The 24,861-nt window shown below is 43.5% G+C and overlaps 1 protein-coding gene across 6 annotated transcripts in view; it reads right to left on the minus strand.

Annotated features, from left to right (window-relative positions):
- LOC124144838 (dynein axonemal heavy chain 5-like) overlaps positions 1-24,861 on the minus strand; it is a 110,544-nt gene that overhangs the window by 41,878 nt on the left and 43,805 nt on the right. For all 6 annotated transcript variants that reach the window (XM_048397433.1, XM_048397434.1, XM_048397437.1 and 3 more), the window contains 24 exons: positions 23,914-24,021; positions 22,933-23,242; positions 21,669-21,805; positions 20,602-20,830; positions 19,467-19,645; positions 18,063-18,269; positions 17,111-17,428; positions 15,939-16,089; positions 14,942-15,202; positions 14,038-14,486; positions 13,452-13,653; positions 12,178-12,413; positions 10,172-10,390; positions 9,337-9,638; positions 8,419-8,659; positions 7,058-7,411; positions 6,382-6,545; positions 5,894-6,101; positions 3,838-3,999; positions 2,953-3,177; positions 2,203-2,375; positions 1,604-1,782; positions 1,087-1,274; positions 491-685 (listed from right to left, as the gene is read on the minus strand). In XM_048397433.1, coding sequence (XP_048253390.1) covers positions 491-685; positions 1,087-1,274; positions 1,604-1,782; positions 2,203-2,375; positions 2,953-3,177; positions 3,838-3,999; positions 5,894-6,101; positions 6,382-6,545; positions 7,058-7,411; positions 8,419-8,659; positions 9,337-9,638; positions 10,172-10,390; positions 12,178-12,413; positions 13,452-13,653; positions 14,038-14,486; positions 14,942-15,202; positions 15,939-16,089; positions 17,111-17,428; positions 18,063-18,269; positions 19,467-19,645; positions 20,602-20,830; positions 21,669-21,805; positions 22,933-23,242; positions 23,914-24,021 — 5,397 coding nt within the window. The remainder of the gene's footprint in view (positions 1-490; positions 686-1,086; positions 1,275-1,603; positions 1,783-2,202; positions 2,376-2,952; positions 3,178-3,837; positions 4,000-5,893; positions 6,102-6,381; positions 6,546-7,057; positions 7,412-8,418; positions 8,660-9,336; positions 9,639-10,171; positions 10,391-12,177; positions 12,414-13,451; positions 13,654-14,037; positions 14,487-14,941; positions 15,203-15,938; positions 16,090-17,110; positions 17,429-18,062; positions 18,270-19,466; positions 19,646-20,601; positions 20,831-21,668; positions 21,806-22,932; positions 23,243-23,913; positions 24,022-24,861) is intronic.

Raw genomic sequence — 24,861 nt, forward strand, 5'->3', positions numbered from 1 at the left:
ACTGAGTTGTGGTGATGATGTGTGCTATACAGTAGTGATGCGTACCTGTTTCGTGAGCTGCTCCTCACATAGTTTGTACAGGGTGTAGAACTTGCGAGCCAGGATGATGTGTGCTATACAGTAGTGATGCGTACCTGTTTCGTGAGCTGCTCCTCACACAGTTTGTACAGGGTGTAGAACTTGCGAGCCAGGATGATGTGTGCTATACAGTAATGATGCGTACCTGTTTCGTGAGCTGCTCCTCACATAGTTTGTACAGGGTGTAGAACTTGCGAGCCAGGATGATGTGTGCTATACAGTAATGATGTGTACCTGTTTCGTGAGCTGCTCCTCACATAGTTTGTACAGGGTGTAGAACTTGCGAGCCAGGATGATGTGTGCTATACAGTAATGATGCGTACCTGTTTCGTGAGCTGCTCCTCACGCAGTTTGTACAGGGTGTAGAACTTGCGAGCCAGGATGATGTGTGCTATACAGTAATGATGCGTACCTGTTTCGTGAGCTGCTCCTCACACAGTTTGTACAGGGTGTAGAACTTGCGAGCCAGGATGATGTTGTCCATGAAGCCGACGGCGGCAAGTTTCACCCGGATGATGATCTGACGATCCGGAACCATCATGGCCACAGTACGGAAGTTGATCTTCAGGTTCTCAGGCAGCTCTTGTCGGCCGGCATAACCGGGGTTCTAAAAGGAGACATTATGACATCATTGAGACCCGTTTATATCCATGTCCTGAAACCACTTCTCAACAACACGTAGTGAATACATGATTAGTGACCTTTCCTTTCCTCGTAAATGAACAAAATCTGGTTTCAAATGAGCCATGATTTGGATAAATAAACAAAGTGTTATATAGTGGGCCACATTTCTAAGGCTCATCAATGTCTAGAATTAGAGTAGAATATACGAACTCTGCAGGCAAGATGTCTCACTTTTCTGGATAAAAAAACTGCCTTAATTTAGACAACAGGCATTAAACTGACAACTTTCAATAAATAAGTGAATAAAGAAAATGTTATCAGACTTTGGTGATGTTAATACATTGCTCTTCGAATCAGAGAGCCTAGAAGGTTCGAGAGCCTCACCATAGTCAAGAAGATGCCGAATTCTGGGTTCATGTCGACATTGTCACCATCAGTGAAGATGAAGTTCTTCTTGCGCTCCTTTTTACAGGCGAGCACAATCGCGATCTGCTGAGCTGCCACGGACAACACTGGCAGGTCAATACGGTTAAACTCATCAAAACATCCCCATGAGCCGGACTGGGCCAGACCTGGAACAAACAGGGAACAGTTCAACTGAAGAATAGCAGACGCCATATTGCAAACACAAAGAACACATATATATGCAAAGAAAGTACAAAACTGTATAAAACAATAAGAATTCAAAATATTTTGTAATTGTTGCAAATAGTTAAAAACTTGCTGTTCTGGAAATATTTGGTATTAAACAGAGCATAATATGTGAACATATATAAATTAACCCGAAAGCAAAGAATTCAAAACTTGAACCCATCCCGAATCTTGGGTCTGAACCTGAATCCTCACTGCCCTAGGCCACTGGGCCATGATCACCTCTGTCATACCAAGGAAGCTTCCTCACCTTTGTAGATACGTCCCAGACCTCGGAAGTCCATCTGATCTGAGCAGTTGAAGACAACAACGTATTTGCCGAGACATCTGCCCATGTCCTTGACTGTCTCCGTCTTCCCCGTCCCTGCCGGGCCAGCTGGGGCCCCGCCCATGGACATGCCCAGCGCCTGGGACAGTGTGATGTAGCATCTGGAAACAGAGTGAGTTTGACCTTAACGCTGCTTTGAACTGTATTCAGTTATATCACGGTGTGTCAGTTTGATGTGGGAGGAAAGTGATGCAGGTCTGAGATGTTTACCACTATGAGCAACCCATAAACAGGGTATGGTGCGGACAAACCTAGAAACCTAGAACGGGATTTGAACAGACAATTATAGGTTCCTATCATGCCTAAGGGAGACAACTCTGTACAACGAATTGCGGCACCAACGATGACATCCATGTCCCCTTCAAACGGAGAAAATAGGGCCAATGCACAGTTTCTTACATGTAAAATGAATAGAAATAAATATGTCAAGTCAGTGCTGTAGTCGTGTCTAACTCACCTGTCAGTGAGGGGGTCATCTATTTAACTCACCTGTCAGTGAGGTGGGGATCTAATTAACTCACCTGTCAGTGAGGGGGGTGATGACCAATCTCTCGGTGCAGCCAAGGACCTCGTTCTGGTAGTTGAAGTCCACATCCGTGATGGAGATGAGACACTTATCCTGGTCCTCGATGAAGTAGAAGCGAGACTGCTTCAGCCACTCAAAGTCTGTTGGCGACTTGATGTGTTGACGACACTACAAGACAGACATAAGTTGCTGCATGACAATGATCACAAAAAGTAATATTGTTTATCCTAAACCTCAACAATCATTTAACCTCTGTTCTAAAACAACAACAATGGTCTACCTGTCTCCTGTTCAAGAAGGGTCCACTAACAAGAATTGTACAACTGATCGAACTATTGCAATTAATCGTCAGCTATTGGCATAAATTGATGACAGGGGAAAATGTCAGTGCAATTATTCCTCAGCCATTGGCAATAAATTAATGACGGTGAAAATATCAATAAATGAGATCCATACCACACTAAACTATCAATGGTGTATCACAATTGTGAGACAACTAATGCTCTTGCATCAGAAAAGTGTTTTTAAATCTTTAAATCAGTACTATACTGCATTATTCAAAAAGTCACCACTCAGTCATCACATGATTCTGGAAAATAATATCAATAGTTGACATCAATACCACAATAAACTCTGGTGTGTTAGAATTACTGCATGTGCATCACAAAAGTGTCTTTACATCTTGCAATACTGTATTGTATTATTCAAATTGTCACCCTCCCAATAACCGTTCTGACACACTCACCAATTCCTCAAAGATGTCTCTCTGATGTACGTGGATGGTGATCAGAGTCTCAAACTTGGTCCTCTCGATCTTCTTCAGGTCCATGGTGGTCTGGGCGATGAGAGTGTTGAGGAGCTCCAGGAACGCGTTGTTCGTCTGCTGCATGATCTTCTTGTCGTACTTGGCGTGGGTCAAGGCCTCCGTGGCATCACGTGTCCAGATCATTTGGATGCCAAGAAGCCCGACCTACAAGAAAAACAAAATAATTGTCAGAATTCTCAGATCATTAGGAAACCAAGAGCATCAACAAATGTGAAAAAAACCAATTGGTTGAGATTTCTTTCATTCAGATACCAAGAAGGCCCACAGATACGAAAAACAAAAATTGTGCAATAGATCTAAAATTCAGCAACAATATCATTTCAGTTTCTGTTTCTAAAAGATCCAAAGAAAGTAAAAAATATAGAGAACAGATGAGCTCTCTGCACTGATGTCTTCAATAATTCATAAGATATTAACATACCTGCACTCAAACACCACATATGACTTTAATTCACACAGAATCTATCTTGCAACAGAGATCTTTTCCAAACTTATACTGAGTGAGTGAGGGGGTAGTTATGCCGCTTTTTGCAATATTCCAGCAATATCCTGGCGGGGGACACACATTGTACCCATGTGGGGAATCAAACCCGGGATTTTGGTGTGATGAGCAAACGCTTTAACCACAAGGCTACCCAACCACTCTGGATATTCACACAGAATCTTGCAAATGAGATCTTTTCGTAACTTATACTGAGATGAGCAAAAAAATGCTAACAAATGTTACAGGAGATGAGAATTTATTTTGGTTGCCCATATCTTGAATTATCACGGTAGAAGTAACTAAGGGCGTGTCCCTCCCACCTGTGCTGGGAACATGTTGAGGAACTCCAGCAGCTGGAAGCTGGGGTCCTGGATGGCCATGGCCGCCTGTCGGATGACGCCGTGGACGGAGCGGTGAGCCATCTGCATCAAGGCCATCAGCCAGATCTCCACATTGCCCTCGGCCTTCACGGGCTTCTCCAGCTGGAACACAGAACAGTGGGTGTGTAGGCATACAGTGAGTGTAGGCATACAGTGAGTGAGTGAGTTAATAAGGTTGTTTCACAATGTTGTATCGGTATATCTGCAGTGCATAAATAACAAAGAAGATATATCCCATACATACGAGAAATCCTTTCCTGGGTCAGTTCCACAAAGTGATCTTAGTGACTCACCGCTACAAGTGTCGTAAGTCTAAGTTCAACTGAATGTTCGTCTTAGCACTAAGAGTGCTTTGTGCATGTCGGTCACCATTTCAATATACCGTTGGAAATAAGAGAACAGGTTTAGCAGTAGGCCTTGATGCTGCATCGTGTAGTTACTGACGAGGTCATTGGCGGGTTACACACCAGTTACTAACACTAAAAAAGCGGTAAACTTTATCCAATATATTACTATGTTCACTTATTTCCGGTCATAAGTATAACAGAAATTACCATGAGACGATGTCACTAAAAAAAGCTAGGACAACATAAACGAATAGTTCCATATTTCATAGAGGTTTCACAAAGACTGATGTTAAAATTAAACTGACAATCTTTTTACTCATAGGAGGTGAGGTGAAATTGGGTTTTACGTCGCGTCCAAGATTATTGCACTTATATAGCGACATGCATGCACGTGTATGTGTGTGTGTGGCTGCTTGTACTAGTCCGGACTGATGCCGATTTATAGTGCTAGCACACTGAGATACCATGCCGCAGTTTAACATGAATACCCCACTCAGACACAGTATACTGACTCCGAGCCGACCAGTCCTTGTTTTAGCCCCTTAATGTCGAGCGCCAGACAGGGTAACAACAAGTACCATCTTTTAACGTCTTTTGGTATGATGCGGCCGGGGATCGAACCCCGGACCTTCCGCTCTCCGGGCGGACGCTCTACCACAAGACCACGGAGGCGGCCGTTTACTCATAGGAAGGTGTATCAGACAGGATGAGGTCATAGTTTTTAACCTGTTTACTCATAGGAAGGTGTATCTGTTGAGAATTCTCACCTCAATTGACTCTCCTTCTGTAGAGGCCACAGACAGGATGAGGTCATAGTTCTTAACCTGTTTACTCATAGGAAGGTGTATCTGTTGAGAATTCTCACCTCAATCGACTCTCCTTCTGTAGAGGCCACAGACAGGATGAGGTCATAGTTCTTAACCTGTTTACTCATAGGAAGGTGTATCTGTTGAGAATTCTCACCTCAATCGACTCTCCTTCTGTAGAGGCCACAGACAGGATGAGGTCATAGTTCTTAACCTGTTTACTCATAGGAAGGTGTATCTGTTGAGAATTCTCACCTCAATTGACTCTCCTTCTGTAGAGGCCACAGACAGGATGAGGTCATAGTTCTTAACCTGTTTACTCATAGGAAGGTGTATCTGTTGAGAATTCTCACCTCAATTGACTCTCCTTCTGTAGAGGCCACAGACAGGATGAGGTCATAGTTCTTAACCTGTTTACTCATAGGAAGGTGTATCTGTTGAGAATTCTCACCTCAATTGACTCTCCTTCTGTAGAGGCCACAGACAGGATGAGGTCATAGTTCTTAACCTGTTTACTCATAGGAAGGTGTATATGTTGAGAATTCTCACCTCAATTGACTCTCCTTCTGTAGAGGCCACAGACAGGATGAGGTCATAGTTCTTAACCTGTTTACTCATAGGAAGGTGTATCTGTTGAGCATTCTCACCTCAATTGACTCTCCTTCTGTAGAGGCCACAGACAGGATGAGGTCATAGTTCTTAACCTGTTTACTCATAGGAAGGTGTATCTGTTGAGAATTCTCACCTCAATTGACTCTCCTTCTGTAGAGGCCACAGACAGGATGAGGTCATAGTTCTTAACCTGTTTACTCATAGGAAGGTGTATCTGTTAAGAATTCTCACCTCAATTGACTCTCCTTCTGTAGAGGCCACAGACAGGATGAGGTCATAGTTCTTCTCGTGGAACTTGACCGTCTTGATGTTGTCGAAGACGGACAGGAGGTGAGCCTGAATGGTGTGGGGGTCACTGGCCTGACCCAGGATCTCCAGCAGGGCGGGGTCAGATACGAAGAAGAATCGAGGGAATGACAAACGCTTCTTCTCCAGGTAGCTAGAGAATGAATGGATTCATCAGAACTTGATCAGTTTTTTTATTTCACAATGTATACTTAAACACATAAATATGGATCTGGTCAAATTTTACACTAATCTTATTGAATAGTTATATTTCTAGTTTTTCAGTAATTGCTGAACACAAAAGTAAGGGATCATGAAATATATATATTTATCGTAGACATTTAAAGAAACTCAGTCTGCACGACAAAAAAAATATCTCCAAAAATATTTAATCCTTAACTCTTTATTTTCAACGACAATGTAGAAGAACGTACCCCGTGAGAGACTTCTGGCAGAGTTCCAGCTGTTCCAGTAGATGAGGCAACAGCTGCATCAGAGTCTCATCTCCAACACAACACGTCACCACGTTGGGAGTCTCGTGAGCGCGTGTCATGATCTTCACCCAGGACTTGTCGATGTTGCTGAACCTTTTAGCTTCCTATAACATTGAGCGAGTCAGTCATCATTATAAAAATAATTATTCTTGACGAGGTCAATATGCGAAAACAAGTTTAAACCATTCTATTTCATAACAGTTACTTAGCTGGGAATGGTGAAGTGTTCATACCATACGCCATCTTGTTTCTAGCAGACAATATTCATCATGTGACAGGACAATACTGATCATGTGAAGAGTCAATATTCGAGGTCTGTGTCAGTCACATGATTTCAGGGTCTACATTGAAACGTATTGTTCCGTCACGTGGTATGGATTAACCAATGGAATTGTAACATTTTTAATAGAGGTATAACAATGTTTAACAAGTATCGGCCACTTCATGGTGCGTCTTGTTTCTATAACATTTGCTCTTTATTATACAGCATGATTACAGTGATGGAGATGGACATGAAACCTCTTCTGAAATAGGTCCATGGTACATAATAGAATGGAGATATAATACCCTTGATAACACAGGATGGTAGGAGGGTACTGTGTGTCATAGCTCTTACCTTAGGCAGCTGTTTGGCGATGTCGCCACCAACAAACACGGCTTCCAGATACACCCAGAGGTTCTGTACCGTCATCCAGTTCTCAATGATCTCGGACGAGTTGGTCAGGTTCTGAACCCAGGTCTGAATCTTGGGCTTGAAGGGAGCATTGTACCGGTTGCTAAGTAACGAGCTGAGCACCATGAGAGAGTCCTCCATGAGGACGATGATCTCAGAGGTTGTGTCGCCTCGGAGGAGGAGCTCGCCGCGGTTCTTGAAGTTGCCGAAGGTGAAGTCCTGGTGTCCCCAGTCACTGATGACTCCTTTCAGCTTGGCCTCAATGTCCTTCTCCTTCACCGCCGATATACAGATGTCCTGGAGAAACAGACAGAGGTTAACCAGGGCCCGGTTCCACAAAGGGATCTTGGCACTAAGGTGATCGTAACTCCCATACTTTAACATTGGCTTACGATAGTCACGGCACTAAGACCACTTTGGAAGTGGGTGTTTTGGAAAAAAGCTTTAATATAAACTTAAAATATTTTGTATGAAATTCTACAATATTCTAGGTTAAAATATGAAATATAAATGAGAAAGGTGATTGTACTAGGAGGAGACATAGGCCTATGAAGTCAATGATTATTGATTCTGTTTTTCTTGGTGAAAGAAATAACTTCTCATGAGTTAGCGGGAATTACCAAGATCAGGTCTTGTAATATAAGTGCCACAGAGCAAATGAAAAGAAGGAATAAATGGTCAGTTTTGTCATGACCAGAAATGGACTTCACACATTGTACCCATGTCGGGATTCGTCACTCACTCCATTAAATGATACAACTGGTAGATTCAGTTCATGCTATCAAAGGGGGCGGTCAGGTAGCCTAGTGGTTAAAGCGTTCGCTCATCACGCCGAAGACCCCGGTTCGATTCCCAACATGGGTACAATGTGTGAAGCCCATTTCTGGTGTCCCCCGCCGTGATATCGCTGGAATATTGCTAAAAGCGGCGTAAAACCAAACTCACTCACTCACTGAACTGACAGAATCTCAGATATAATGTACCAATGGCTCTTTCAGACCATCATGTGGTTCTAGAGAGAGAATGAATCTGTATAACTTTAGGTAACCAGAATTGCCTTAACTCCATACGACCCTGTGGGGAGTTTGGGTTAGAATAGGACCCCTTAACCTATGCTGGTCGTAGGAGGTGACTGGTGGTCAGACTCGGGGGCTTGTTGATAGCGAGTCATCACACTGTGGATCATTGTTTACAATGTCAATCAGTGGATTGACTGGTCCAGACTTAATCATTCACAGCTATCATATAGGTGAAATATTGCTGAGTGTTGCATACAAACAAACAAACAAACAAACACTCCATACCTCTATGTCCTCCTTGAACTGCAGCAGCGGTGCCTCCAGGATGTTCCTGAGTGTGAAGTTCTCTCCCTCGATGTCAAACATGTGGCCGGTGGTGTCAGACATACGTTTCCAGTGACGAGGCTGCATGGACTTGTTGGCCATCAGCTCAAGTAAAGGCACCATCTCGTTAAAGTCGTCAATTGTCTGTTTCAAATCCTCAAAAGCTTGCCAGTCTTTAAGGGCACGTGGCAACTTGCGGCACCTGTGTCAACATACAACATTTACTGTATATGAGTCGATAGGGGTGGTGAGAGACAGGCTTCACTATGTGTTTTGGATAGCTAATACATCCTGACATTTCTGCATATCTGAATTCTGAATCTTCAAAATGAATGTAAGCAGGCAGTTCTGAATGGAAAATGATACAGGCTTCACTATGTGTTTTGGATAGTAAATACATCCTGACATTTCGGCATATCTGAATTCTGAATCTTCAAAATGAATGTAAGCAGGCAGTTCTGAATGAAAAGTGATACAGGCTTCACTGTGTGTTTTGGATAGTAAATACATCCTGACATTTCGGCATATCTGAATTCTGAATCTTCAAAATGAATGTAGGCAGGCAGTTCTGAATGGAAAATGATACAGGCTTCACTATGTGTTTTGGTAATTATCACAGCCTGTCATTTCTGAGTCCCATAGCATCTGCTACCAAAAGGGTGTACTATTTTATGGCATATTTATATTCTGTGTCAGTTTTCTTTTCTTAAAGTCAAAACATAGTGGTCAAGAAATAAGCATTTTAGAAAGCTGACATCTGACGGGCACAAGACCCCATGCATCCTTCATTTAGACTGGGTACTATTTCACAACAATAGAGCCCTTGTGGTTGTTACTAAAAGTAATTAAACTGTTTCGTGGCTCCTTCAGCAACTTTACCTGTTTTGGAACTCCTGCAGTTCCGTATTAATCTTATCAATGTTGACATCCTGCCAGTTGATGTCGTAGTACCCGTGTACGGTGTCAATGACGTCATTGTAGAGGCCGTACAGCTTCTGAAGGAGGTTCAGTTCCTTCCTGATGCGAACCAACTCTGGGTAATCGGTCACAGGGAGGCCGAACAGCTCCTCGCCTCCAGAGTATGTCACAAACTTCCTGTTGAGCGTGTCAAACTGGTTTTGGAAGATGATGAGTCTGTCGGAGGCCTCACGCGGGGCAACTCCAGGAACCATTGGTCCAGTCTGTCAACACACATTACACCAATATTACCATTCATGCCCAACTCTTGTAATTCTGGGACAAGCTGAATAGCGACTCGTGACCCTATCGTGGCCATTTTTGTGACTGGGTTCCATCTAAGCGCAAACAGGCATACCTAAAAGAATTGTCAACTCATTGCGTAATGATTCAAGTATATATCTCCTATTTGTCATATATATGCCAGATGCTATGGAAAACGCTGGGACTTACAGTATTATACCGTATGATTGAACACATTTAACTCTGTCTTGGGTACATTTTTTTAATGCAAGACATATGTAACATCAAAAATTATTCCTGAGGAATTCTTTGACAGAAGTACTTGAAGTCATACGCACAATCCATTTGGTTTGTCATATTTTCGCACATAACATACATCGATATGAGGACGAGTCTTCTTGCAGGTTACCGAAAGGGGCGAGTGTTCATGAAACCCATATTACATGCATATTACATGCACATTACATGCATATTACACCATGATTTGAGTGTATGTATTCACACTGTGACTTACAGTATCGTAACCTCTGTAGAAGTCTGTTGTTTCCTGCTCGAAGATCTTGACGTTCTCCACCAGTTCGGACTTGAACTCAGGCTGGATAGTGAGCAGGTGCGTTTGGACCTCGGCCGCCTGGGTGTTCAACTTCTCCCACGAGTATCGCAGCGTGTCGCATCTCTCTGTCTCCTCTTTCACAACAGGGAGGTCGTGTTTGTTCAGCACTGCATAGGATTCCTGTAGGAAACAATACCAATCATTGGAGAATGCCGTAATTCATAAACCAAATCTGTTATTCCAAAGAATATCAGGATCAATTTTAAAAAGAAAATTCAAACAAATAGTATTCTGATTTTTTTATCTGGCACACCCAAAATGAGAAATATCTTGCATACATGACAGGATATTTCAAAAACTTGTCTCATTCAAATTTTAACTACCGTATTCGATGTAATAAGCGCCCCGCTGTGATAAGATATTTGCTAATATGTTGGCTAGTGAACAATCCTGATTAGCACCCCTTCCGAATGATCAATGTCCACAAGTCTTATTTATTCGTGTATAATACGTGTGTGATATGCATCCTTAATTATGAGAAATTAAATTCTGGAAATATATATGTCGTATATAAACATTTCAGGCTGTCAGCATAAACCATGAAATTTACGATCTTTCAACTCTTTTCATTTTCACCAAAATAATATTCTAATAAGAGCCCCCTATTTCTAATTTTGAGGGAGCCCTGGGCGTTTATTATGTCGAATACGGTATTGGTTTTTCAGTAGTCATGCCGCCAAGATACCATAACGAGCGAAAGTCTTGGGCCTTACACCTCCATATTGTAACACACCTCTAACATATTAATGGTCCTTTTAGGAGAGCGGAGCAGCATGGCTCTACACAGTGATCGGATCACTTTCTTAAAGGGCAAGTAAAGTAGACATCTCAACTTTGGAAATTTTAATACTTTAGGGCATACCACGGTACTTAATCACAAATGCATGACCAACATTAAATTTGAAATATGAGCGTGTGATTTCAGCACTTTCTCTTCGACATTTAAATACTTTCTATAAATATTAAGAATGTTTATCTCTTGGTTGGTTGGTTGGTTGGTTTGTTATTTAATGCCACACTCAAGCTATATGACGGCGGTCTGTAAATAATCGAGGGGTAGATGCGGTTTTATGTTTTGGTTTTATACCTTTAGCTGCTACCCCCCGTGATACTGCTACAACAAATTTATCTTGCCAACATGTTTCAACCGGTATAGGAATAAAAACTGTTGGATAAAGCTGAGGTTAACTTGCGCTGCGTCACATGACTTTCATTCATAAAAACATGTAGATTTTTGCTTCATAAAAGGGTGCAAGAGATTTACTGTCCTGTTCTGAAATCTATATGCAGTTTGTTTTCTTCCTGGCGGTGAATAAGGGACTTATTCTCCTGATGAGAAACTTACTTCCCTCCTAGGCGGGATACATTGTATTTTAGCAAGATCACATGAACCAATTAGATCTCAACATTTTGACAGGGAGTTGGGCTGGGAAGAGTCCAAATTTACCACCCCACTATTACCCGACCCTACCCGGGTACCCTCTGTTGGTCTCAAGAGATAGGTACAAATGTCTCAGATTGGGAATAGTTTGACCGTAGCCCTGGCAAAATGTATTTAGATACTCATATAGAATGATCTGGTCATGCATACACTGAAGTTGACTGAAGTTTTATCTCTATTCAAGGATATAAAGTTGGAAAAAATGCTTGCATGGTCAGAAAGAAATGCGAACATAAGTCACTTATAGTGCAACCGTGGAAGTTCAAGATAATTTTTGTCATAAAACAATATATCACGTGACTAACCACAAGTCCGGGTAGTACTCTGGGTACCGGGGTCCTACCCGAGTTACCCGTCCCAGCCCTAACAGGGAGATAAGATCATAGCTTTTATTACATGAGACCCTAATCCTCTGAAAACAAAAAACGGACTAATAAGTAGAATAATCCCAACATCGTCTCCTCACCTCGATGGGGCCGATGCTCATGTCAATCATTATCTCCCTTTCCCTGATCTCCTTCAACACAGCCATTGAGAACCTGATGTCATCCAGGTCTTTGATTGGGCGGGTCAGCCTCTTCTGGGACTCGTCAATGAAGGTGAAGATATTCTCCATCTCATCTCGGTACTTGGCGTTGCAAGCTTTACCATAGTGAAGGCGCCACGCTTTGGTCTCCGTGGTCAAACCCAGTTTCAGCTTCTCTGTAAAACACGGATTGATTGAGATTGGTTTGACGCCTCTTTGAACATTTCAGTTATCATATCAGTGATGCAGGTCTTAGACATGAAACCCACAAGCATCGCTTTGGTGCTGACAAACCAAGAATCATAATTAGGGTGAATCTGGTATTCAAACCTACAATCACAGGATTCTGGCACAACTTTGTTTGTTTGTTGTTTAACGCTGCACTCAGCAATATTCCAGCTACATGACGGCGGTCTGTAAATAATAAGGTCTGAAACAGACAATCCATTGATTGACATCATGAGCATCGATCCTTGCAATTGGGATACGATGACATGCATCAACCAAGTCAGCGAGTCTGACCACCCGATCCCTTTAAACGCCTCTCACGACTAGCATAGTTGCCTTTTACAGCAAGCATTGGTTGCTGAAGACCTATTCTACCCTGGATCTTCACAGGTCTCTGGCATAGCTCTGCACAGTGAATCGTAGTGGCAACTCTTGTACTTATATGGAGCACTGTTATATATATATTACAGGCCTCAGTACAAGTGGTGGGTGTGTATGATCAATAACTGCACCCTTGAAACATCCGGAAGGGGGACCCCTGGATCGTATCAAACTTCCAATCGTTATTGTGTTTTAGGCAAGATCTTTCAGTTCCCGATATAAACCATCGGCCCATGGAAATCATGTTTACATACTAAAAATATGAATAATTTCAAGCCCCATACCTAAAACAATTTTAAAAGCTTAGTTTGTTTGTTGTTTACAGCAGCACTCAGCAATATTCCAGCAATATGATGGGCGTTTGTAAATAATCTAAGCTGAACCAGACAATCCAGTGATTGACATAATGATCAATCTACACAACTGGGATACGATGACATGCATCAACCAAGTCAGTGAGCCTAACCACCCGATCCCGTTAGTCATCTCTTACAACAAACATGGGTTGCTGAAAGCCAATTCTAACCCTGATCTTCACCGGGGTTTCAAAGGTCATCACTGAAACTGTTTTCTTAAGCTTTCACACTTTATACAATCCTGCTCACCTGTATAGAGAGCAATGGCGCCCACATCATAGTACTCGGGCTCGTTGTTGATCCGAACCTCTTGTTCTTCGTAGTGTTTGATCTTTGCCTCGAACTCCGACAGTTTGGGGTCATCCTTCATGAATTCAGTAAGGTCTTCGTCGCGGTCGCACTCCCAGATGGCATGGTAGTGCGAGAACTTGTCCAGTGCCGTTGTCACCTCCTGCAAGGAAAACATCGCCATATTTAATAACTAACCCAACAATGTGCAGACTGAATTTACAAATAAATACAATGAAATCATCTAAATAAGATGAGACACACCTATTACCTCTGCAGTGACTTTGTAAGGTTTTATGCTTCTTATATCAACATTCCAGCAACATTCCCACAACATTCCTGCAACATTCTCGCAACATTCCCACACCGGCAACATTCCGGCGACATTCCAGCAACATTCCGGCAACATTCCCACAACATTCTGGCAACATTCCGGCAACATTCCACCCCCCTAGGTTGGTAAACTAATGTTTCTCATAAAAAAAAAGTATGTCCAAAAGTGAAATATTTTGGAACAGAAAAGGGTGGAATAACACATAGTACTGACCTTCTTGGTCGAGTTGATGGACGTGGACAGAAGGGAGGCCAGTTTAGCAATGTCCTTGTTGTCCGACACGCTCTTAAAGTAATTCTTGACTTGTTGCAGGATGACCAAGTTGCTGGGTGCAGTCTCTCCGTCGCCACGCCCCTTGCGGTCAGGGTGGGACCCCTCAGAAGGGGCCTGACTGGCCACGCTGCCCCTCCTCTCATGGGAGTAGTCCCCAGTGACCGACCCGGACCGCTCGGTCTGGGCTGGTTTCACGATTCGCTTCCGTTCCTTGCTCCACTGAGACACGCCCTTGCTGACACAGATGATGTTCTGAACGGCTTTGTTCAGGGCCTGCTGGACCTCGTCTAGGGCAGGCTGCATCGTGATGTTCGGAATCTGTAGCGTGGCGTACGTTCGGTAGAAGGGACGGCTGTCTCGCTTGTTGTCTCCAAACACGGACGTGTCAGCTGGAATTACAAGAAAAGAGGAAGGAGTGAGTCAGTTGGGTCTAATGCTGCTTTGAACAGCATTCAAGTTTTATCACAGCTTGATGTTGGAGGAAAGCTCGAAGTGATGCAGGTCTTAGACTTTTACCACTCTTACAAACCTAGAAACATAATAGTGGAAAACCAGGATTCGAACCAGCGATAATAGTTTTCTAGCATGCCAAGGGATGCAACTCTGCACAGTGAATGGTGGCACCTTTAACATTTTGGCATGCCCCCCCAATACATGTAACATTTTGTCATGAACCCCCAATACATGTAACATTTTGTCATGCCCCCATATACATGTAACATTTTGTCATGTCCCCTGCCCCAATACATGTAACATTTTGGCATGCCCCCCCAATACATGTAACATTTTGGCATGCCCCCAATACATGTAACATTTTGTCATCACTTTTGACTGCCAGACTTACTCATATAGTGGGTGATTGAACTGGAGGTGATCCTCTTCCTGAGTGACTCGAGGGTGTTGCGGACACAACGTAGGAGGGCGTCCAGGTTGCGGTTGTTGAAGTGGATGAGCAGCTCCATGGCCGACTCCTCGATGTTCTCCCTCATCTCACGCTTCTTCTTGGCCACATTGAGGGCCTTGGAGGACAGAGGACGCGATCGCTTGCTGCCGCTGTGCGACATGCGAGACTCACGTGGAGATCCATCATGGCTCTTCACCTCAGCTGTTAGGAAAAATGAGGAGGTCAATTGTGTACATGTATACCATGGAATCTTTAACAGTACCTCAAAGTTAAACAAGAGTTTGCCACTAACATGGATATATCCTCCGCACCTGTTGCAGAATTTATGACATGATTTAATCTAAAGAAACCCTAACCTATACCGAAATTTAAAAAAAAAGAAGAATTCAGAAGAAGTCCATCTTGTTGCCATGGAAACATAAAAAATAAAAATTGCTAAAATTGCTAAATAGCAAAAGGCACCAGTTCAGCATGTACCTGACAAACCTGCAAAATTTCATGAAAAAATTATTGAACGGTTTCTGAGTTAGGCTCCAGAAACGAAACGTGACGGATGGACGGACGGAGCCCATTTCTATATTCCCCGCCAACTTTGTTGGACGGGGGATAACAAGCATATTTGAAACGTGACAGGGGGAGTTATAGGAAAGTGTACCATGTGCATGCAGATGAGACAGAATGTCAACCTAGAGAAACACAATAGTGGATATTAAACATGGCGAGGTCAGAGACTGCAATACTCAATACTTAAAGCCAATTCTTTATTGTTGGTTCACAGATCTAATTTACAATTTTTACACAAGTCTTTTCTTCTTCTTGCAAATATAACAATAATATAATTTCAGTAATGCTGTATCATTTGTGTCGTCAGCGAGCAGGGAGCAAACTGACATAAGGTTTGAAAGTAATCATTACAAGAACAAGGGAGACAACTCACCATCTTCCTCCGGCTCCTCTTCTTCCTCCTCCTCTTCCCCCTCCGTCTCCTCGGGCTCCGAGTTGCACAGCATGTTGATCAGCTCATTGGCCGCCTCCTCCACGGTCTGACTCTTGGTCTGCAGGATGTGCGCTCCCTTTGCACACAGGATCTGCCACAACACAACACTTGGTAACACACTAGCATGGTAGGTGATTGTAACAATAATAACAGGCCGGAAGTCTTTGATATGCATTTGGAAGTTGGGAGAACATGAATGCATGACACTTTTTTATGGATAGCAACTTCTTTTATTCTGTGTATGATGTATGTTTCAGAGCTACTTCTTGCTCCTTCACCTGACCATAAAAAAGTGTCATGTATTAAAAAACTGGCCTCTTAAAAAGCGCCGTACTCCAGTTTATGAGTGAGTTGGGTTTAACGTCGCTTTGAACAGTATTCCAGTTATATCACAGCGTGTCAGCTTAATGTGGGAGAAAAGCCCAAAGTGATGCAGGTCTCAGAAGTTTACCAGTTTGGTGAAACCCACAAGTATGGGTATGGTGCTGACAAACCTAGAAACATAATCGGGGCGAGCCAGGATTTGAACCCTTGACTATAGGTTTCTGGCAAACCCAAGGGCTTCATGACATTATTAATATGCATTCTTATCTCCCTGGGTAGTATACAATGCAGACTAACATTTAGTACAAATAAAGGTATATTATTTAAAAATAAATATCTACAAAATAAAAAATAAAATACAAAGGATATATTATTTAAAAATAAATATCTACAAAATAAAAAATAAAATACAAAGGAGCCCAGAACTAGACTTGTCAAATCATTCTAGATTTGAGTTGGATTCCTTTTAATATATTCACTAGGGTCTGGGAGACACTACATATTGTGGCAACTACAGTGAACAGTTTTTTCAGTTATATTTAGGCAAGTCTTACACGCCTGCCACCTTCAGGACACCCACAAGGACTGACTAAGGCTCATTATCAAGGAGAATCTCAGACTGAAACCCACGACCAATGGATACTGAATAAAGGAGCAACTCACAGCCATTTGGCCACTGGTGGCCTGGCAACATGTTAAGTACTATCATAGTTCATGGTATATCTAGCAGATACATTTCCTCATATATCAGCTCAGAATGACAGTCTGGTTCTATAGGTTCTCAGTACCTGTGTATTCTCCAGGAAGTGGTCGACGGTCCAGGGTTCATCGTCCGGAAGTTGACACAGTGTTGTCATGGCCATGTCGCGCAGGATAGCGTCAATACGGAACTCGGTCAGGTCATGAGCTCGGTCCATGAGCAGCTCCAGTTCTGCCAGAGCCTTGTACACCTCACCCACATACTCATGTATGTTGATGGAGGTCCACGTCAGAGTTGTCACCCCTGGTTCAATGGCATCGTCCACTTTGGCAATATGGAGGCCCATCAGCATCTCGAAGGCAGCAGGAATCTTCCCCAGGACTCTCTTGTTTTCTTCCAACATCATCTACAGACATGAAGCGCATGTTGTGAAACTGTCCACAGTGACACACAACATCGTCATAAAATCTACAGTGTTACTCATAGTGAAGAGTTTGGATGAAATGAGGTTTAACAACATGACCAAGATTATTGCACTTACATAGCGACGTGCATGCACATGTTGGTGTGTGCGTCTGTGTGTGTGTAAGTGTGAGTGTGTCTGTCTGTCCATCTGTCTTTCTATGTGTGTGTGTGTCTGTCTGTATGTCCATCTGTGTCTGTGTGTCTTTCTGTGTGTGTGTCTGTGCGTGTGTCTGTGTGTTTGTGTGTGTGTCTGTCTGTGTCTGTGCATGCGTGTGTCTGTGTGTTTGTGGGTGTCTTTCTGTGTGTGTGTCTGTGCGTGCGTGTGTCTGTGTGTTTGTGTGTGTCTGTGTGTGTGTCTGTGTGTGCCTGTGTGTCTGTGAGTGTGAGTGTGGACATGCTAATCCAGGCTATGCAATAAATATTCTAATAAACTGTCAGTCAAAAAGTTACTTCCCTTGCAGGTCTATTTTGGAGGTGATGACAGGACTTGGCAGGAAGAAAATAGACAAGAAATAAAATCTTAAAGTGAAGTTTATGGCTTGGCTACTCCACACACACGCAAATCCATGCCTCACCTGAAGTGCATTAAAGTTGTCCTTGTACTCAATCTGTTTGGCTCTCATGGTCCGAGCGGCAGGCGGAATCTCCAGGCCAAGTCGACTCATGCACTCCGTCTCTCGGATCATGGTCAGTATTTGGGAGTCAAAGTTGACATAAAGCTCTTTTGTCTCTGGATGGCGGACCAGCAGAGACGCATGGAGGCCAGACTTGGCAGCCTCAACCTAGAGCAGGACAGGGGACTTACTGAAGGCCTCAGATAATGTGGCTTAATGTTGAAACATATCTCAAATGACAATCTCTGTCTGTTGTAGTCGTCAGGTGAGAACTTCTAATTACATGTATATTCCTGACTAATCTCAGGTTACAAAAGCTTTGTAACATTAATGAAAAAAAAAAATCAGCCAGTTTTATTCATATTCAATCTCACATTCTTATAGTCTGAGACCTAATTATATCGCTGCCAAATTTCCAAATCTCCATCATGACAGAAGATAGTCAATATGTTAATGTTGTCCATATCTGTTCATTTTTACAAAACAAAATCATTCGAGGAAGAATGTAAGATCGAGCTTCCGACTGCCATATGTTATATTTGTCATCTTTCTTGCATCATGGGCCTATGGCTACAATACTTGTCTATCGTATTTTCTTGAGTATAGTGCGCACTTATTTTACAAAAAACACAGCTGTGTAGAAGGGGGTGCACATTATACACGCAATAATGAGTTTTGATGTTTTTTCCCAAAACAGTAAGACATTACTGTGAGCACGTAACACCGGAAATACCATGTCAACAAATCCATACTGAAGTATGCAAATTAATCATGTAATTACACTGTCTGGCTATAAAAAGTGCTCTTTGTATATGTGGACTTATGTTTGTAACTTATATCATTAATTTTAAAAATAGTTTCAGATACAATTTTTGCTGATCCTTGCATTAAAATCCTGTAAAAGTTATATCATTGGGTCTGTCTTGACCGAATCATCGGTAGATTCCAAGAAAATGTGTGTACAGCTGATTGCTGTTTCCGGCTTAGTTTACGAACAAATACACAAGGTAATCTTAATCCCTGGATGTAAAACAGTGCCTAGCAGAACAAAAAATAAACGGTAGATCAACATGTCGGGTGATTTTTTATCTCAAATTCAAAATTTGTACTGACCAAATTCTCATCACTCGTTCGTTTACCGGAATTCACTGAAGGGGTACGGAAATTATTTTCTGCGCTTAATATTCAATTTTTTTTTCCTCCAAAATACTGAATCCATTTGAGGTGGGTGCGCATTATACTTGGGTGTGCACTATACTCAAGAAAATACGGTAAATAACTACTGAATATATCAATGGCTGTTTCAGTGTTGACACCCTGACCATTTCACACAGGGCAGGTGCTAGTACTAGAGTTGTCTCCTACCTGTCTGATCCATCCTCGGTGGTACAGGACCTCAAACTCCAGCAGCACCTTGGCAAGCTTGTTGAAGCTTTTGATGATCTTCTTGGCCTCGGGGCCCTGCAAGATGGTGGCATGTTCCTGGAACACCTCCATCGGCTCTTGGATACGACGGTACAACTGGCGCGCCCACGAGATCTTGCCTGCAGAGGGATTGAGCAAGTGAGTGAGGAGTCATATTTGTATACTGCTCACAGCAATAGTCCAAGAACAAAGGACACCAATATTAGGCTTAACACGCTGTACCCATGTTGGGAATCAAACTCAGGTCATCAGTAGAGTGAACACTCTTAACACTAGGCTAACCCACCAACCCCTTAAGTAAGTCAGGCAAACAGAACCTTCATCACCAGTAAGATGACCAACACTATTGTACACTATGACTGGACCAGATTCATCATGCAGTGTGTACAAGGTTCCTAGAATCCTTGATGTTTCCTGCAGTAATAGTTTACTCTAGAGGCCACCAAAATCTTCAGTTTTGACATTAGGCTAATGACAAGGAAACCCTGACCCCTCTCAAGTTTTAACACTGCCACAGTGTGTTTCAGAAAGCAAAAGTTATCAATTCAATAATTTTGTTTGAATAAAAACAACCACCACCAGCAAATGAAAACAATCTTAGCGCTAAGACTGTCACAAGTCTATGTAAACAATTGGAATTCTGACAATCATGGAGCTATGATTGCTTTGTGAAACAGGGCCAAGGACAGAGTGAGTGAGTGAGTGAGTAAGTATGGTTTTACGCCACTTTTAGTAATGTTCCAGCAATATCACAGCAGGGGACACCAGAAATCCGCTTCACACATTGTACCGATATGGGGAATCGAATTCGGGTTTTTGGCATGACGAGCGAATGCTTTAACCACCACGCCACCCCACAGGACAGAGAAACAGTGTTAGACTCCTACTGACAAGCAACTGGGGGCAAGTTTCTGTCTACAATTGATTTGTAGAACCAGGGCCTGGCCCTGTCATATGAAGCAATCATAGCGCTATTACTGTCTTAAAATATGTGGGAATTCCGACAATTATAGCGCTACTATTGCTTTGTGACACAGGGCCCAGGATAGAGAAACAGTGTTAGGCTCCAACTGACCTGCAACAGGGGGCAGGTCTCTGGCTACTGGCGGATCACTCTTGTTCTTCTGGTACAGACGGGCCACCATCTCGATGTCCCGGCCGTAGTGGTTGAGGATGCGCTGGTACTTCTCTTGGATGCCCAGGTTGGGGATGTCCAGGCGCTCAAACTTCCTCAGCAGCAGCAGTGCCCTCGCGGTGTTTGAGATGCGATCAAACTTGCCGTCCATGAAGCTCACGATTCCAGACTGGAACATACAAGCAGACCTTCTGACTGATTGGAAATATTGAAACATAGGGTCATGAAGCTCAGATGGCCCAGAGATAAAGTGAGTGAGTGAGTATGGTTTTACGCCGCTTTTAGCAATATTCCAGCAATATCACAGCGGGGGACACCAGAAATGGGCTTCACACATTGTACCCATGTCGGGAATCGAACCCGGGTCTTCGGCGTGACGAGCTAATGCTTTAACCACTAGGCTACCCGACTGCCCCCTAGAGATAAAGGGCCACTTGTTGTTTTCAGGGTCAGTGATCAGGGGCAGGAAATTGTCCCCATCCAGACAAGACCTACCCCCCTTACTTACAACAGGAGGTACAGGCCATCTTGGGCAGCCATCTTGTTTTGGGATATAAAACTTGTCATGATTTCAACATGCAGGTAGAATGTGAAATAATCCAAACGTGATATTCATTAACTTAAAGTGAAGACAAGGTAATGTGGGGTATATAGATATATATATAGATATCTGGAAACAAGAAGGAGGCTGAATCTGACCTGGTGTTGATAATAATCATATGTTACAGCCTAATCCCTATTTCATTGTATTCAATGCTTTTCATAAACAGTGCGCTGGGGTCTAGTCTGGCCCAGAAACCACAGGGGACAAGAAAACATAAGCCTCATTGTGTGAATGGATTAAAAAAGAACATAATTATTGACAGTTATTTAGCACACAAATAGCATCATCTGTAAACTTAAATCCATTTCTTACCACACCCTCAACACAAACTTTTTAAAAAGAACGATTCCAGAGAACTCAGTTCCTCAAAGACAATGGTAAGTTACAAATCTGGAATACTGACATGCAGTTCTGAGATCTGGCGCTTGAAATCATCAAAGTCCTGGTCCACCTCCATCTTCCTCTGGTCCAGATAGTCGTACGACTTCTTCTTCATGGCTGTCACGATGACGCTGAACTTGTTGGCCATGATCTCCAGACCTGCAACAGATCGATGTGCTTCACAACAATTCTACACGCACATCATGAACATAAAGCCAGGTGTGCCTGGGATACTCTTGACACACAGAGGTACATAAGAATAGACAAACCATTGTTGATATTATGAGGATACAACTACATTGAAACGCAATCAACCAAATCACAGAATCTAACCAACCCATCCTACTTAGTCTCCTACGACAAGCAAACAGGCGAGTGATTCTTCTGGTGGTTATTCTAGCCTTTGTCATGGTGTAGGACATGAAACAGTGTGTGAGTGAGTGAGTTAGGTTTAACGCCGCTTTTAACATTATTTCAGTTATATCACGGCGTGTCAGCTTAATGTGGGAGGAAAGCCCGAAGTGATGCAGGTATAGAAGTTTACCACTTCGGTGAAACCCACGAGCACTGGTATGGTGCTGACAAACCTAGAAGCCTAATTGGGGCGAACCGGGATTCGAACCCACAATCATAGGTTTCTGACGTGCCGAAGGGACGCAACTCTGCACAGCGAATTGCTGCGCCTTAGACGACTGGGCCACCTGTGACCCCAGGACATGAACCAAGCTGACATGCTGTGATATGACTGTCATACTGTACAACTCACTCAATGGACTCTTGCCTCGGAGTGATTCCAGCTTAGAATTGGTCCCCAACACCCTACTGGTATGCTGGTCATAAGACGTGACCAAATGAATTGTGTAGTCAGGCTTGATGCCTTGGCTGATAGCATGTCAACATACCCTGACGGCATACGTTGTTGCTCATATTATCAATCACTGGATTGTCTGGCCTACACTTGATTATTTACAGACCCCCATCATAAGGCTGCAAACCACACGTTCGCATTTATACACACACACACACACACACACACACACACACACACACACACACACACACACACACACACACACACACACACACACACACACACACACACACACACTCACTCACTCACTCACACTCACTCACTCACTCACACTCACACACACACACACACACACACACACACACACACACACACACACACTCACTCACTCACTCACTCACTCACTCACTCACTCACACCTACACAACACACACACACACAGTCTTGACACCAACAAGTAACAAATCCTCCCTACCTTCAATCTTGGACTCTGCTAGATGAGAGTAGGTGTCCATTGTCTCGAACATCTCAATGATCTTCTTGAGTCGCCGCGTGAAGGTGTCGAACTTGCCGAAGATGTACATCTCGGAGAAGTCAAACGGACGCTCCTGGGGCATCTTCTCCAGCTTGTCCTTGGTCTTGTGGAAGTGGCGCTGGTAGTCTACGTTCAGCTTGATGCAGTCGTGGAGCTTGATGACCACCTGGTCCTGAGGCTGAGACCAGATCGTGTCTCGGTGAAGGTCGGTGATGTAGGCCTTACACGCTGTGATCATCTGGTTGGTTATCTGACGAGGAGGAGGATTAATAAATAATAATGATATGTACTTTTGTATATTCCATACAACGTATGTCCATAACATTGACATATTACCCCACTTCGAATTCTTTTTGCATTTTAAGCTCCATGGGGAGAATACAACCCAAGCTGCCTTAAATGAGTGAGTGAGTTGGGTTTAACGCCGCTTTTAACAGTATTCCAGTTATATCACAGCGTGTCAGCTTAATGTGGGAGGAAAGCCCGAAGTGATGCAGGTCTCAGATGCTTACCACTTCGGTGAAACCCACGAGCACGGGTATGGTGCTGACAAACCTAGAAACATAATTGGGGCGAACCAGGATTCGAACCCACAATTATAGGTTTCTGGCGTGCCCAAGGGATGCAACTCTGCACAGCGAATCGTGGCGCCTTAGACGATTGGGCCACCCTTGACCCCAGCTGCCTTAAAACCAGCACATCAATAGAGTACAACCTTGTTACATCAAAGCCCCCTAGCATTAAATATATATCGAGTGATCTATAGTCAAGGCAAGCTGCGCACGGATTCTAACGAGTGAGTCGAGCTTGATGCCCCTTTCAGTTGGAATATATTATTTATAACCCATCCTCCTAATTATGTCTGTCCTTGTACTTGTTCATGTCAAAACACAGTGTATGAACACCTGACAAAGTACGCACCTTGACGAAGAGCGACGTCATCCTCTCCGAGGTGTTGTAGTAACGTGAGATGCTGTGGATCATACGGATCGCGTTGATGAGTCCCGGGATACCTTCCAGCATGCCCACCTGAAGTACACATCACATCATGTAGGTATACTTCCCTTAAGTCTTCGATCATCTCTTAATTAGAGATATGCGGGGTAGTGGGGGGTATTTGGGGGTACTGAGGGGTACTGAGGGTTCCTTGGGGTTCCTTGGGGGTACTGGGGGGTACTGGGGGTTACTGGGGGTTACTGAGGGGTACTGGGGGTACTGAGGGGTACTGGGGGGTACTGAGGGGTACTGGGGGGTACTGGGGGTTACTGAGGGGTACTGGGGGTACTGAGGGGTACTGGGGGTACTGTGGGGTACTGGGGGTTACTGAGGGGTACTGGGGGTACTGGGGGGTACTGGGGGTACTGGGGGTTACTGAGGGGTACTGGGGGTACTGGGGGTACTGGGGGTACTGAGGGGTACTGGGGGGTACTGAGGGTTACTGGGGGGTACTGAGGGTTACTGGGGGGTACTGAGGATTACTGGGGGGTACTGAGGGGTACTGAGGGTTACTGAGGGGTATTGAGGGTTACTGGGGGGTACTGAGGGTTACTGGGGGGTACTGAGGGGTACTGAGGGTTACTGAGGGTTACTGGGGGGTACCGAGGGGTACCGAGGGTTACTGAGGGTTACTGGGGGTTACTGGGGGGTACTGAGGGTACTTAGGCTTCAGAAGACCCCAGTGAAATTTGTGTTACTTTTGTCGATGTATGATTTTATTTTTATCATGTTTATGATCCATCAAAGATTGAGCAGTTGGGCAAATAAAAATACAATTGATCTATTCATATTATATTTTTTTTTATTGTGGCGCTTGGCTCCGGTTGGTCGAACCCCTGTACCCCAAATAAATACAGTGCCTCTGTGTGTCCC

This window comes from Haliotis rufescens, unplaced genomic scaffold (genome assembly GCF_023055435.1).
Source record: "Haliotis rufescens isolate VD_foot unplaced genomic scaffold, xgHalRufe1.0.p SCAF_17, whole genome shotgun sequence".
NCBI classification, from domain to species: Eukaryota; Metazoa; Mollusca; class Gastropoda; order Lepetellida; family Haliotidae; genus Haliotis; species Haliotis rufescens.